Source organism: Podarcis bocagei (genome assembly GCF_964188305.1).
Source record: "Podarcis bocagei genome assembly, chromosome: 17".
NCBI lineage: Eukaryota > Metazoa > Chordata > Lepidosauria > Squamata > Lacertidae > Podarcis > Podarcis bocagei.
In genome coordinates, this window is record NC_138143.1 from 35,657,704 (window position 1) to 35,671,529 (window position 13,826).

The window sequence follows — 13,826 nt, forward strand, 5'->3', positions numbered from 1 at the left end:
TCAAACTAACTATTGTAGGCATCCTCAGTGAGAATTCTGGTTTCCTCGCCACCCCTAAACAGCAAATTCCCCATGCTTTATTATAAATTGCTCTTGAAACTTGGAGGTTTGTCTAAGCTTCTCTTTGGAGAAATATAAGTTCCCTTTGAAGTGCAGAACTAGATAGGTGGTTCTTTGGATATGTTTTAACAAACTTTTAAAGTGTTTTTTTATATAAAAAAACTATTTACCCCAACTTTCCTCCTCTTCCTCAATGCCTTCATCTTCATCATTATCATTATCATCTACAGTGAGTTCATTTTGCCTCTTGGACTTATCCAGGGTCGAATCAGTGAAATCTTTATTCTGCTTGTCTATTTCTTCTAAGGACTGGAGAAGAGATTGGACAAGTTAACACACTCTTAGATCAAAAGATGCAAATAAATCAGAGGTGGCTCTCATGCTGGAGTGAAGTTACATTTGATCGCACCTGTTTGGTTTGTTCTTTAATTTAGTTAATGAGCTCATAAACCCTATCAATAGAATGACTCTAGGCTGTAAAAATAACATTCCATTACAAAGAAACTTGGCTGGTGGGAAAAGTTGCAATTAGTTCTATCACTTTATCTGCCCGTCAAGAAAAAGCTCCAGCTCCTTGATTTCTTCATATCAAGTTGCTGTTAAGGCACAGGAGAAGAGGCAGCATTTCATTTCGCTAAACTGCACCAGTACAGTGGTGCCCCGCAAGACGAATGCCTCGCAAGACGGAAAACTCGCTAGACGAAAGAGTTTTCCGTTTTGGAGGTGCTTCGCAAAACGAATCTCCTATGGGCTTGCTTCGCAAGACGACAATGTCTTGCGAGTTCCTGCGGGCTTTTTTCCCTTCCCCCCCTTTTTCTAAGCCGCTAAGCCGCTTATCAGCTGATCCGATAAGCCGATAAGCCGCTAAAAGCCACTAATAGCGCTAATCCGTCAATGGGCTTGCTTCGCAAGACGAAAAAACCGCTAGACGAAGAGAATCACAGAACGAATTCTTTTCGTCTTGCGAGGCACCACTGTATTTAAAAGTCTATTCTTGCTTGTCAAACATTTTCTCAATGGCTCCAGTCAAACATACTATACCAAATACAAACTTCTTCAGTAGAGGAAATACCTGGCAAAGCACATGGCCAAGAGCTAGCGCGCACTCTCTCTTTCTCTATTTACAAAACCTCTCTCTCAATAACAACTTATTTATTCCAAAAAGCAACACATTTACAAAAACATGCTCGTACACGGAAAAAACAAACATCTGAAAGAAAAGTAAATTATTATTTTTAAACGTCAGCAGACATTATTATTTTGTAACAGACGCCGTGAGAAAATGAAAGAGGCTCAAGCCTCATCCCTGGGATTTCTACCTTTTCCCAGCCAAATTCAACACAATTATCTCTGTTATGCCATGAACGGACAAGCAACCCAAATACATGACAGGGATGCTTAACAACCCATTCCAACCCTTGCTTCCTTATCTCAATATAACCAAGCTTCAGAGCGTCTCTATATGGTGGGTATTTAAATAAATAATTGAAAATTAAAATCTAACTAGCCAGAAAGAAACTAATTGGCTCAGGGAGGATCAGGAGAACCCCCTAGATACTCCGGGTAATTGATACTCAGCAAAACCGAGCCTTGACTGGGATCCCAATGATCCCATGAATGCAAGGTGAGGCAGCCAGCAGACAGAAAGTTAAAGCCCGGCAATGCAATTCCCACCCCATCCACACACAAAAACTAATGTAGAAGAACCCTCTAGAAAAAAGACACAATTTTTATCCATCAACAACAAGACCAGGGTGGGGTTGGACCTTTCCCTTATAGTTTTCCATGAATTTTACTGTCCATAAACAGTATTTTACTGTTCGTGTAAACCCTGAATTACCATAATCTCTCTGGGAGGGGGCAGCACGAGCAGCTGAGACCTTGTTGCATAAGTGGTTCCCCCATGCAGCGACCTTTGACACACAGCGCCGGTTCACCAAAACATGCTACGATCTCACTTTCATTTAGGCGACATAGCTGCTTTTCTGCCTCTCTAATCAGAATGCCAATGCCTCCATGGGCCTTTATTAAAAGCAGCAAAAATGTGCACACAGTAAAATACTGTTCCCAGCCAGTGAGTTTTCCGGTTTGCAAACGTTCATTGGAACCTGAATGTCCGGCATGGCTTCCACGGCTTCCTGCAGCCAATCGGAAGCTGTACCTTGGTTTCTGAACGTTTTGGAAGTTGAATGGACTTCCGGAACGGATTCCGTTCGACTTCCGAGGTACCACTGTACTTATACCTGATATTTAACAGAAACATGATCAAATGCACTTTAAAAACTGATAAGTAGATTTTCAAACACCTACTTTAAGCATCTCCATTTCAAGTTCATCATCATCTTCAATGGTGCAAAGAGAATCCTCTTCATCCTCTAGATGGCTTGATTCCTAAAAGGAACGTTTCAAAGTGAGTGCAGTTTCTATTTTGCTGTTGCTTCTCTCTGTGAGCAAACATGACAGCGGCTGATGTTTGTGCCTTTCCCCCCATTGATAGGGCAACTGAGGTGGGGGGGGGCAAGGGGCATGTCCGTACCATTTTGTAGTTCTGTCTCTTTTTCTGTTCATTTAGATGTGACGGCCATTATGCCATCCCCCAAAGCAGCCACTTTGTGTTATGCCACGCCCCATAGTAGTCATGTGTGGCTCATGCTCACAGCACTTTCTCCCCAAAATGATGGAGACCCTTGTAACATGAGAAGGGTTATGCACAGCCTTATTATTGAGTTAGGAGAGGGGTTTAAAAGTCCGATATTTTGTCACAGGAGAAAACAGGGGTTTCTCAGATTTCTAGAAGCAAGCAGACCCCCGCCCACCTCTCATACAATACTGCTTCAGTTGTTGCAGCCCTACTGAAATCTGGGAGAAATATCTGGTTGTTAATAGATTAAACATTACAGTGGAACCTCGATGGCCGAACGTATAATCTGTTCTGGAATAATAATAATAATAATAATAATAATAATAATAATAATAATAATAATAACAATAATAATAATAATTTATTATTTATACCCCACCCATCTGGCTGAGTTTTCCCAGCCACTCTGGGTGGCTCCCAATCAAGTGTTAAAAACAATACAGCGTTAAATATTAACAACTTCCCTAAACAGGGCTGCCTTCAGATGTCTTTTAAAGATAGGATAGCTGCTTATTTCCTTCACATCTGAAGGGAGGGCGTTCCACAGGGCGGGCGCCACTACCAAGAAGGCCCTGTGCCTGGTTCCCTGTAACCTCACTTCTCGCAATGAGGGAACCGCCAGAAGGCCCTCGGTGCTGGACCTCAGTGACCGGGCTGAACGATGGGGGTGGAGACGCTCCTTCAGGTATACAGGACCGAGGACGTTTAGGGCTTTAAAGGTCAGCACCAACACTTTGAATTGGAACACTTTCTGGAAGACCGTTCGACAACCGAGGCGCAATTGCGGTCGGCAAAATCCATTGAAAAAATGGGAGAAATGCAGCTCGGAAGGCGTTCGACTTCCAAAAATCGTTCAAAAACAGAAGCATTCCCTTCCGGGCTGTCGACGTTCGGGTTCTGAACTGTTTGGCTTCTGAAGCGTTCGACAACCAAGGTTCCACTGTGCTACTTTTCTTAGACCCTTATCCAGATAGACTCACCTTAGACATACAAGCCATTTCACTTAGCAGCTCCTCCTCAGCCTGACGCTCCAACATTTGAAGTTCATATTCAGTTATATCTAGCGACATTAAGCACTCTCCCACCACAGCTTTAGGTCTACTGTCTGAAGCATCATCTACGTGTTTTTCCTTATTAATTTCCGATTCACCTTCCATTAGGGCTTCCTTTTGGACTAGTTTGTGACCCACACGATTGATTGACTCAGACGTGACCTTGGAAGTCAAGTCTGATATTTCAGTTTTTTCTTCATTACCGCAGATCATTTCTGAATCTGTAGTATCTCCCAGCTCCATCTGGATGGTAGGCTCAACAAGCAGCTCTCTTCTGAAAGCCTTGAAGTTTTCTGACATGGCAGCCAAAATTTCTGCAGCTCTATTAAAGAATGTCAAAAAGGCAGCGCAAGCTTCAAAATGGGCTTGATGGATTTATCCAAAGAGGGTTAAAGCAAACTTGGATGTATTCTTGGTCTGATCTAAATGCACTCCCCTTTCTTAGTAGGATCCAGAAAACCATACATACAATCCAGTTATCTATTGCCCATATTTTAGCCCTTATTCAAAAGCACTTTTCAATTAAAAAACAAAGGTTATTCAATTACATTTAAAAAATAGATCTTAAAAGACACAGTTAAATCCAAGAAGGAAAAGGGATCATTAAAAATAATCAACAAGCTAAAGGAGAATGGAAATTTAGCTCAGACTAAGTCAGACAAAATTAAGATGTTTTCACAGTTCAGAAGAGGCGGGGGTACAACTCTTATAATCTGGGTACCACAATTAAAAAAAACTTGTCCTGCAATCCAGGCAAGCACACCTTAAAAGGCAACTACACATGAAATATTTCTTGATGCGCTATAAAATACATTCAGGGGGTCTCCCGACATTCTTAAAAAGATTTTTTAAGGAGTAAACGGAAATGCAGTAAGAAATAAGGCCCAAAAAGCTATGGTGCAAGTACAGACGTCCTGGTGCAAGTAAAGAAGGCCTGTCTTTGGTTTTGTCTTATCAAGCCCACTTAACTTATATGATTTCATAAACATACAAATTGTGCACTCACTGAATTAGATCATTAATGTTCTGAGAAAGAACACAATACCATTAATTTGTACCAATAAAGCAAACAACACCTAACCTTTGAACGTTTGTAGATTGTCCAAAAGTGCCAGGAAGATTATTTGCTAAATCCACCATCTCCTCTAATAAAGATGCGAATTCCTTCTTCATTTCACTTGCCGATAGGGCCCCATCTGTTTGTTTTTAGGGGAGGGAAGGTCAATGTGAACATTATTTTTACCAAGCACTATGTGCTCTTTTCCAGTTACCTGGCTTTGAAACAACAACAACAACAAAGTAAAATTCATTGTTTTAATAGCAATTTACTTCTCTTAAAATGTCAGGCCTGCTCGCAAAATAAGGGATATTGCAATGATTACTTTTAAATGGGCTTCCACTGGGCTTTTTCAGAGAGGCAAAGAATTCTCCTAACATGTTTCATATGCATGCTTAAATCTTTCTGGTCATTCTTAAATCACCATATCCTTGCTATGAAATGAGTCTACCACCTAAATCCTAATTATTAATAAATAATAATAATAATGCAGTGTTAACCTTTATGTTGAGTTACTACAATGTTGCCTACATGTAGCCGTTTCCAAAGAATGCTCAGAAACTGCAACTCATCCAACATGCAGTTGCGGGTCCATTACTTGCCAGTCTGTTTCATGGACCCAATTCAATGTGTTGGTGCCTTGCATTTTTTTTCATTAAAGATGGAAGATGAAGGCAAAGAACAGTGGTACCTCTGGTTACGTACTTAATTCGTTCCGGAGGTCTGTTCTTAACCTGAAACTGTTCTTAACCTGAAGCACCACTTTAGCTAATGGGGCCTCCTTCTGCTGCTGCGCCACCAGAGCACGATTTCTGTTCTCATCCTGAAGCAAAGTTCTTAACCCGAGGTATTATGTCTGGCTTAGCGGAGTCTATAACCTGAAGCGTATGTAACCCAAGGTGCTTCAGGTTAAGAACAGTTTCAGGTTAAGAACGGACCTCTGGAATGAATTAAGTTCTTAACCCGAGGTACCACTGTATACTTTTTTTTTAGAAACAAGCTCTGCTGATTTCAGCAGTGCATTCCCCGGTAAGTACACAAGTTTGCAACCGAATTATCATATATATATTTACTTATTTAAATATTTGCAAACTGCACTTACCAGAATATATAACAATGTGGTGTGCAACATACGAACATAAAAATAGGATAACAACCAAAAGAACATCAGTGATGTATCAGTAAAAACCAATTGGTTCTCTCTCTCTCTCACACACACACACACACACACACACACACATATATTTAAGAGGGATTTTAACAGGGAGAGGGAGGTGGCACAACATGTTTTATAGCAGGCACGTCTAACTCCCAAGAGAATGCGATCTACTCCCCCTTTTGGAGGGAGACCCAAAGTTGTTGAGTTGCTGACCTTTGGGGGGGGCGAAGGCAGAGTTGTTTACCTTTTTTTAGGGGGGGAAGCAAAGCATGTTTAGCTTTATATTGGGGGGGGAGACATCGCTCACCTAAAACAACAATGCAGCAGTAACAACTGCTTTTGTTTTCTAACTCGTTGGCAAAACACCCATTTGACACAACAGAGGAAAAGAGCGACGGCGGCCAGGGACTTTCACTCCATTGCTTATCACTACCACCGATTGACCACGATCATCCGGGGATCGACCAGTCAATCACAGTCGACAGGTTGGACATCCCAGTTTTAAAGCATGAATTGGAAAAGCCCTCTCTGCTAGCTAGGGGTGATGGGACTTGTAGTCCAACAGCAGCTGGGGATCCAAGTTTGAAACAGTAATTCATTGTTTAGTGCAATGTGGACAATCCAAGCGTACTTCCAGGTTAGCAAATGAGGAGGTGCTTAGAAGCTTTCACTTCTGCTTCTAGTTAACCAAAGCTAGTCAACTAGAGCAGCTACGGTAGTTGGAAACAGTCACTCGCTCGGAGCTATCTCTGCTGCTGCAAACTCTCATCAGCGTCGCCTCATTATCTGTGGATCCACGTGGCAGAGGAACCAAATAAAAGCACTGAAATTAACCAGTAAAGCTATAAATGGCCTGAATTTGCGGTATCTGAAGGAAACGTGTGTAGAATGCATCCATGTACAGGGTCATAGTGTACGCCCTAGTCTTCCAATTGTATAGAAAAATGCAATGCCTTTTAAAAGACTCCCCCGTCCCCCATGCTTTTTGTAAAATACAGTCATTGGAAAGTCATGCTAGCAATCTTTCCAATCTAAAAGGGACACCTTTTGAGGTGTGCAAGGTATTACTATGTATACCAAACAGTTTGCGGTTTCATTCAAGTATATGACCACACCCACTCTATTTTCCCACAGCTCTGATAATACACACAGTATGAACTCCCAGTATGTTTCCGTGCACAATTCAAAGTGTTGGGGCTGACCTTTAAAGCCCTAAACAGCCTTGGTCCAGTATATCTGAAGGAGCGTTTCCACCCCCATCGTTCTACCCGGACACTGAGGTCCAGCACTGAGGGCCTTCTGGCGGTTCCCTCATTGCGAGAAGCCCAGGGAACCAGGCAGAGGGTGGCACCCGCCCTGTGGAACGCCCTCCCACCAGATGTCAAAGAGAACAACAACTACCAGACTTTTAGAAGACAACTGAAGGCAGCCCTCTTTAGGGAAGCTTTTAGTGTTTGATGTATTGCAGTATTTTAAGATTTTTTTGGAAGCCGCCCAGAGTGGCTGGGGAAGCCCAGCCAGATGGGCGGGGTATAAATAATAAATTATTATTATTATTAACTGTGTCTATCACGTTGCCCAATGCATTTTAGGAAAAGAGGAAAGACAACAGAAGTTGAAAGTGGGGATGGGTAGAACCTCATTATGGTTTACAATGAAGCTAACCTTTTTCTGCACTAATTTGCATCTGCTTAGAAGTACTCATGTTCACCAGTTTTTCGTAAATGAGAAGGCTAGCCTGCAACATAAGAGCAAAGAGAACTTTTTAATGCAAAAGGTAATGCTTAACATTTTTTCTCAGTCCATATAATTTAAAACTACCTATCTCTCTCTCAAAATTTTTTTGTTTTTATTAGCATCTTAACAGTGAACATTCTTTTAACACTGTGCTCAACTATTTTTTTTAAAAAAAGTCTGTTCCAACTCATAACAAGAATTTTCAAGGATGCATACCATTTAAAATAACAATAATGAACAATTTTAAAAATTATAAAACCATAAAACAACGGGGAAACAGCTTAATACAGTTTGAATAAAAAGTGGGACTAGGTGGGAATTCTCAGCGGACAGCAAAAAGGTAACTAGTCATTAAAAGCCCATGGAAATAAGGTCTTGGCCTGGCAGTTAGAGTTCATTAGTCTAAGCATTAGGCAAGGAGCCCTGGGGAGATCAATTCAAAGTCAAGGCACCCCCATGGAGAAAACCCCTTCCACAGATGCCACCTGCCTGATCTCTGACAACAGGGATAGTGAGAGAATGATGCCCTTAACTGGCAGGCAGCTTCATGCAAAATTAACGATGCGTGGTTAATGCGGAATTCTATGAAGTTAATTATGACCAGAAGCTTCCAGATTGGATCAGAAGCCATTTCTGTTTCTTTTTGGCAGCCCAGTCCTATGTAGCTGGGATGTCCTCCAAGAAATGTCCTCCTGCTTGGCAGGGGGTTGGACTCGATGGCCCTTGTGGTCTCTTCCAACTCTATGATTCTATGAAATACTCTCTCTCTCTACCTTCTGAGTGGCTTAACACTTCTTTTAATCAGAGAATTGAGGGAGCCTGTAACATTGGCCAAAACCACTGATTCTCACCCGTATCAGTTGCTTCTACTTTTTAAAAGCAAAATGTTACGGTGCCAACAAATATCAAGGAACAACACTCAGCCCCATATCCCCCATGTGACTTTGCAATTCTGGGATATGGTTTATAGAAGACAGAGGATGCTGCTCTCTACATAAGATCACTTCAGCACTACCAAGGGAAAGTGTCTTTGGTAGGATCAAACAGGAAACTATGCCTGGCAGTAGAGTTCTGGGTTAATTCACGGGACGCTGAGAAAGTAAGAGGGTAGGGGCTGTGTACTCAGACACAAGGCTCATCCACATCTTGGCATATTAAGCCGATCATCATAACCAGGCCATAGTAAGCTTGCAAATTGCATACTGCCAGACGTCACCTAGAAAAATATAAGCTTCTTAGTACATACATAAGCATCGGTGGCGGCATACAGCTTTTGCTCCTCTGTAAGGGGAAACTGCTTCCAGTTACCACAACGGACCGATTTGTCTTTCAAAAGCTGTTTGTGGAACAGATGCTTCAGAAGGTTGTTCAGGCTCCAGATCTCTTTACATTTGAGCTAAACAAAATAAGTTGCAAACATTAAGCGCGAGCTGTTTTTGAGGCTACATCAGATAATAAGCGCACAGTGATATATTTCAGATAGAGATGGAATAAAACTAAATCGCAGGTTTAAAATGTGTTCGGAGAACACGCTAAATTTTAAAACAGAGGTTAAGGGGAGCAATAGGCCGTGAAAGAATTTCATGATACGAAACCTTAAATCAGCTACCTTTAACATGAGCCATGCTGCAATTAAGTGTGTGTATGGGAAATCCATCCAGAAGACAAAATGTTTATCAAAGAGTTAGTGATTCTAACATGGTTATCCTTCCTGCCTCTGTTCCTTCCCCCTTCCCTCGCAGCTGTTAAGTTTTTGATAGTGTGAGAACAGTTTTTGATGTCCTCCCTCGCAGCTGTTAAGCTTTTGATGGTGTGAGAACAGTTTTTGATGTCCTAATCAGTGGTGAGGAGGTGAAGCCCCACATACGCCTTAATCAGTCTGGGAGGATAGCGCTGGGAACCTTCTGTGATGTTGGAAATTGTTATGGGAAAGTGGGGCATTGAAAGGAGATGGCTATCTATAACATCGGATGGCTTGGGCAGAGTTTTTCAGAAGTTTGTGCACGGACTGATTGGCTGCAGGGCCGTGCAAACTGAGGCTACCTGGGGGAGTCACTTCGCCACATCTTGAGGGCTTCCAAGTTGCAGGTAGAAGTGCATGCTTGGTATGTATATATTGCTCGTTTTTTAGGAATAAAACCTTCTTCTCACTCGTGTTTTGTATTGCTTCTGAATCTCTTTTAAAAGAACCACCTTGCATTTGGCAAGACAGTGTGGCACAATGAATAGATGTATTCTGGAGGCGGTTGGAGGATGGATGGTGGCTAATGGATTAAGGTTGAATCCTGACAAGACAGAAGTACTGTTTTTGGGGGACAGGGGGCAGGCAGTTGTGGAGGACTCCCTGGTCCTGAATGGGGTAACTGTGCCTCTGAAGGACCAGGTGCGCAGCCTGGGAGTCATTTTGGACTCACAGCTGTCCATGGAGGCACAGGTCAATTCTGTATCCAGGGCAGCTGTCTACTAACTCCACCTGGTACGCAGGCTGAGACCCTACCTGCCCACATCTCATCAGAGTGGTGCATGCTCTGGTTATCTCCCGCTTGGACTACTGCAATGCGCTCTACGTGGGGCTACCTTTGAAGGTGACCCGGAAACTACAACTAATCCAGAATGCGGCAGCTAGACTGGTGACTGGGGGCGGCTGCTGGGACCACATAACACCAGTCTTGAAAGACCTATATTGGCTCCCAGTATGCTTCCGAGCACAATTCAAAGTGTTGGTGTTAACCTTGAAAGCCCTAAATGGCCTCGGCCCAGTATACATGAAGGAGCATCTCCACCCACATTGTTCTGCCCGGACACAGAGATCCAGCGCTGAGGGCCTTCTGGCGGTTCCCTCATTGCGACAAGCAAAGCTACAGGGAACCAGGCAGAGGGCCTTCTCGGTAGTGGCGCCCGCCCTGTGGAACGCCCTCAGATGTCAAAGAGATAAACAACTACCTGACATTCAGAAGACATCTTAAGGAAGCCCTGTTCAGGGAAGTTTTTAATGTGTGACATTTTAGTGTATTTTTGGTCTTTGTGGAAGCCGCCCAGAGTGGCTGGGGAAACCCAGCCAGATGGGCGAGGTTCAAATAATAAATTCTTATTATTATTATTATATCAGCTGAGTAAGAGTAAAGTTCTGTATCATTAGCTGAAAATATTCATCACATAAGGCTCAGTGTGCCATAACTCACTAACAGAGCCTCTGCCTTGCATGAAGACGGCCCAATCCCTGGCATCCCCAGGTAGGGCCGGGATAGATCCCTGCTGGAAGCCCTGGAGAACTACTGCCGATCAGTGTAGACAATACTAAGCTAAATGGGCCATTGGTCTGACTCAGTATAAGGCAGCTTCCTATGTTCCTGTGTTTTGTGTCTTTGGATCAGGGAGTTCCAGAAACCCAACACATTACATGAGAATTCAGTGAACCCTGGCCAAACAGTACTCAAGTGACAAGCAAGAAGGCTCATCCCAGATTTGTGGAAAGTGAAATTTCTAGCTACTGAGACGGTCCATTCTCAGTCTCTCTAAATTCCTATAGATTCATAGCCTGGGAAATGAATTCTTTGCACTAGGCTGATCTGAGGCCAGCAACCATAGTAGTTCCTCAATCTTATTTATATTTTAAAAATCACAAAGTTTCATATAATGCAGAATGAAAATACAGTCCAATAAGCAAAAGCGAAGGAGAAGAAAGTATTTGGCACAATATGAACATTGATCCTAAAAGGATCTCATTATGGGATATCCATTTTCATTTGACCATGTTTTACATTTAAAATTTAAGACATCACTAGCTGCAGGAGATTCATCCAGCAATGTTAGTCTAAATACACAGCATAGGGTTTCTCACCTACAAAGCTGATCCTCTACAACTTCTCTGCTGAGTACCCACTCTAATAACAAAGAGTGAGTTATTATTACCTTTTCATTAGCAAGGTCACCCAAGTCCACAAGGCTCTCCAACTTGATTTCAAAATCACGCATCAGCTTCCATTTATCCCCTTCGATACCAACCCCAACTTTTTTAATAGTGTTACTTTCAAGCAATTTCTTTAGTGCCAAAGGAAAGTCTGAAAAGATCAAGCATGCACATTTTTAAAATAACCACTTAAGGAATGTATATCCTATCTATTTAATGTAACCTTAGGCTTTTCACAATGCCTTTTTTTAAAAAAGAAAGAGAGAAGTAAATTATATGTTATTCTGGTCTCTATCACAGATGCACCACCTCAGCTATACATTAAATTACCGACCCACCAAAAAAAAAAGATATTTTCAGCTAGAAGTGCTGAACAGACAACAGAATATTTCATTACATATTTTTTTTACCCCACCCTTCCTTCCAAGAGAATTCTGATCATATTCACCAGCTGATCTAGAGATACAGCTCACAAATTCAAAAGAACTTAGGTTCAGCCCAGAAAGATAGGAGACATGAATATTAGCTACAGAGTTGAAGTACTGTGTATGCATTAATACATAATGGATAGCACTGAATCTGAAGCACTGAGCTTTGGTTCACAGGCTCAGTGGGAGCAAAAGAAACGAGCGTGAAGAAACCAGTGTCACCTCCCCAAACAACCTGACTTAAGTGAGGAGAAGAAACACCAGCAGCTGAGGAATTGGTGTCCCCAAAAATCCCTTGCTAGGAACAGAAAGCTGCAGCCAAAACAATTTCTTTCCGGTTCAGGAACAGCCACACAGGCTTTGGTCCCATGAGCACCCTGCATTTAAAGCACTACGATACCACTTTATACATTCATGGCGTCACCTAAAGAAACATGGGAAATATAGTTTGTCAAGAGTGCAGGGAGGAGTTAAAAAGGTAAAGGGACCCTTGACTGTTAGGTCCAGTCGTGGATGACTCTGGGGTTCCGGCGCTCATCTCGCTTTAGCGGCCGAGGGATCTGGCGTACAGCTTCCGGGTCATGTGGCCAGCATGACCAAGCCGCCTCTGGCGAACCAAAGCAGCACACAGAAACGCCATTTACCTTCCCGCCGGAGCGGTACCTATTTATCTACTTGCACTTTGGCATGCTTTCGAACTGCTAGGTTGGCAGGAGCAGGGATCGAGCAACGGGAGCTCACCCCGTCGCGGGGATTCGAACTGCCGACCTTCTAATCGGCAAGTCCTAGCCTCTGTGGTTTAACCCACAGCGCCACCCGCGTCCCTCAAAGAGGAGTTAGAATACCCATATTGCCCTCAGAGAGCTACAATTCCCAGAGGTCCCTGGGAAGAAGGATTAATTTTTAAAGCACTCTCAACAAGTAGCTGCTATAATATTCTTTTTCTGCCCCCACTTTGGACCTGGAAGGCCCTGGAAACGAAGAAAAGCAGTAGCAGGAAATTTGAGCATGTCTTTCCCTACACAGCAGAAAAATACTGAATGCCCGTTCCCAGATATTGCTTCTTTTGGATCTGGGAAAGAAAAGTAGTGGAACTGTACAGGCAGAGATATGTTGTGACATGATAAATTCCAACTGTACTTCCTTCTGCACTAAGAATCCTACTCTCTCCTCCCCCAACAGAATGAATCAATCAATTAAAAAAATGAAGGACACCCCCCCTTGCAAAGATTTATACAGTCTTTCATGTCAAGTTAGAACTAAGGATCCTTGCAAGTACTAGGTCTGGCACAGAACTGATAAAATAGTCATGCAGTATTTCTTGAAGGAAGAAAAGACACTAACAAATATTACTTGTGCAAATCTATGCTCTCTAGGTTTAGAAAGGCTTGCTTCTGAATAATCCTGCACAGGATTGCACTGTACTAATCCTGTTAATACCTTTTATCTTCTAGTACAACCTTATCCTATGGAGCTGCATTAGGATTTGACATTGAATGGCCGCCATGCTACACTAAGGGGAAGGAGGGCAAAGTCGCTTTAGTCCAACTCTGTGGATCCGAACAAAAGTGCTATTTGTTTCACATCTCTTCTATGTCAAGTCAGTACTGTGTAGTTAATCTCAACAAATTGTACTTGTTAAGTTGTCCTTTCATCTAAGCTGTAGCTCAGTTTGTTTGCTTTGTTGAACACAATTTACCGTATTTTTTGCTCTATAAGATGCACCAGACCATAAGACGCACCTAGTTTCTGGAGGAGGAAAACAAGAAAAAAAAAATTTGA

General features: G+C 42.5%; 1 protein-coding gene across 1 annotated transcript in view; it reads right to left on the reverse strand.

Annotated features, from left to right (window-relative positions):
• The window catches only part of WRN (WRN RecQ like helicase), a 77,802-nt gene that overhangs the window by 46,040 nt on the left and 17,936 nt on the right, over positions 1 to 13,826 (reverse strand). Inside the window, exons 5-11 of the mRNA XM_081177129.1 lie at positions 11,619 to 11,767; positions 8,953 to 9,102; positions 7,635 to 7,707; positions 4,835 to 4,949; positions 3,682 to 4,075; positions 2,371 to 2,451; positions 231 to 369 (exon numbers count right to left, since the gene is read on the reverse strand). Of these exons, the coding sequence (XP_081033255.1) occupies positions 231 to 369; positions 2,371 to 2,451; positions 3,682 to 4,075; positions 4,835 to 4,949; positions 7,635 to 7,707; positions 8,953 to 9,102; positions 11,619 to 11,767 (1,101 nt within the window). The remainder of the gene's footprint in view (positions 1 to 230; positions 370 to 2,370; positions 2,452 to 3,681; positions 4,076 to 4,834; positions 4,950 to 7,634; positions 7,708 to 8,952; positions 9,103 to 11,618; positions 11,768 to 13,826) is intronic.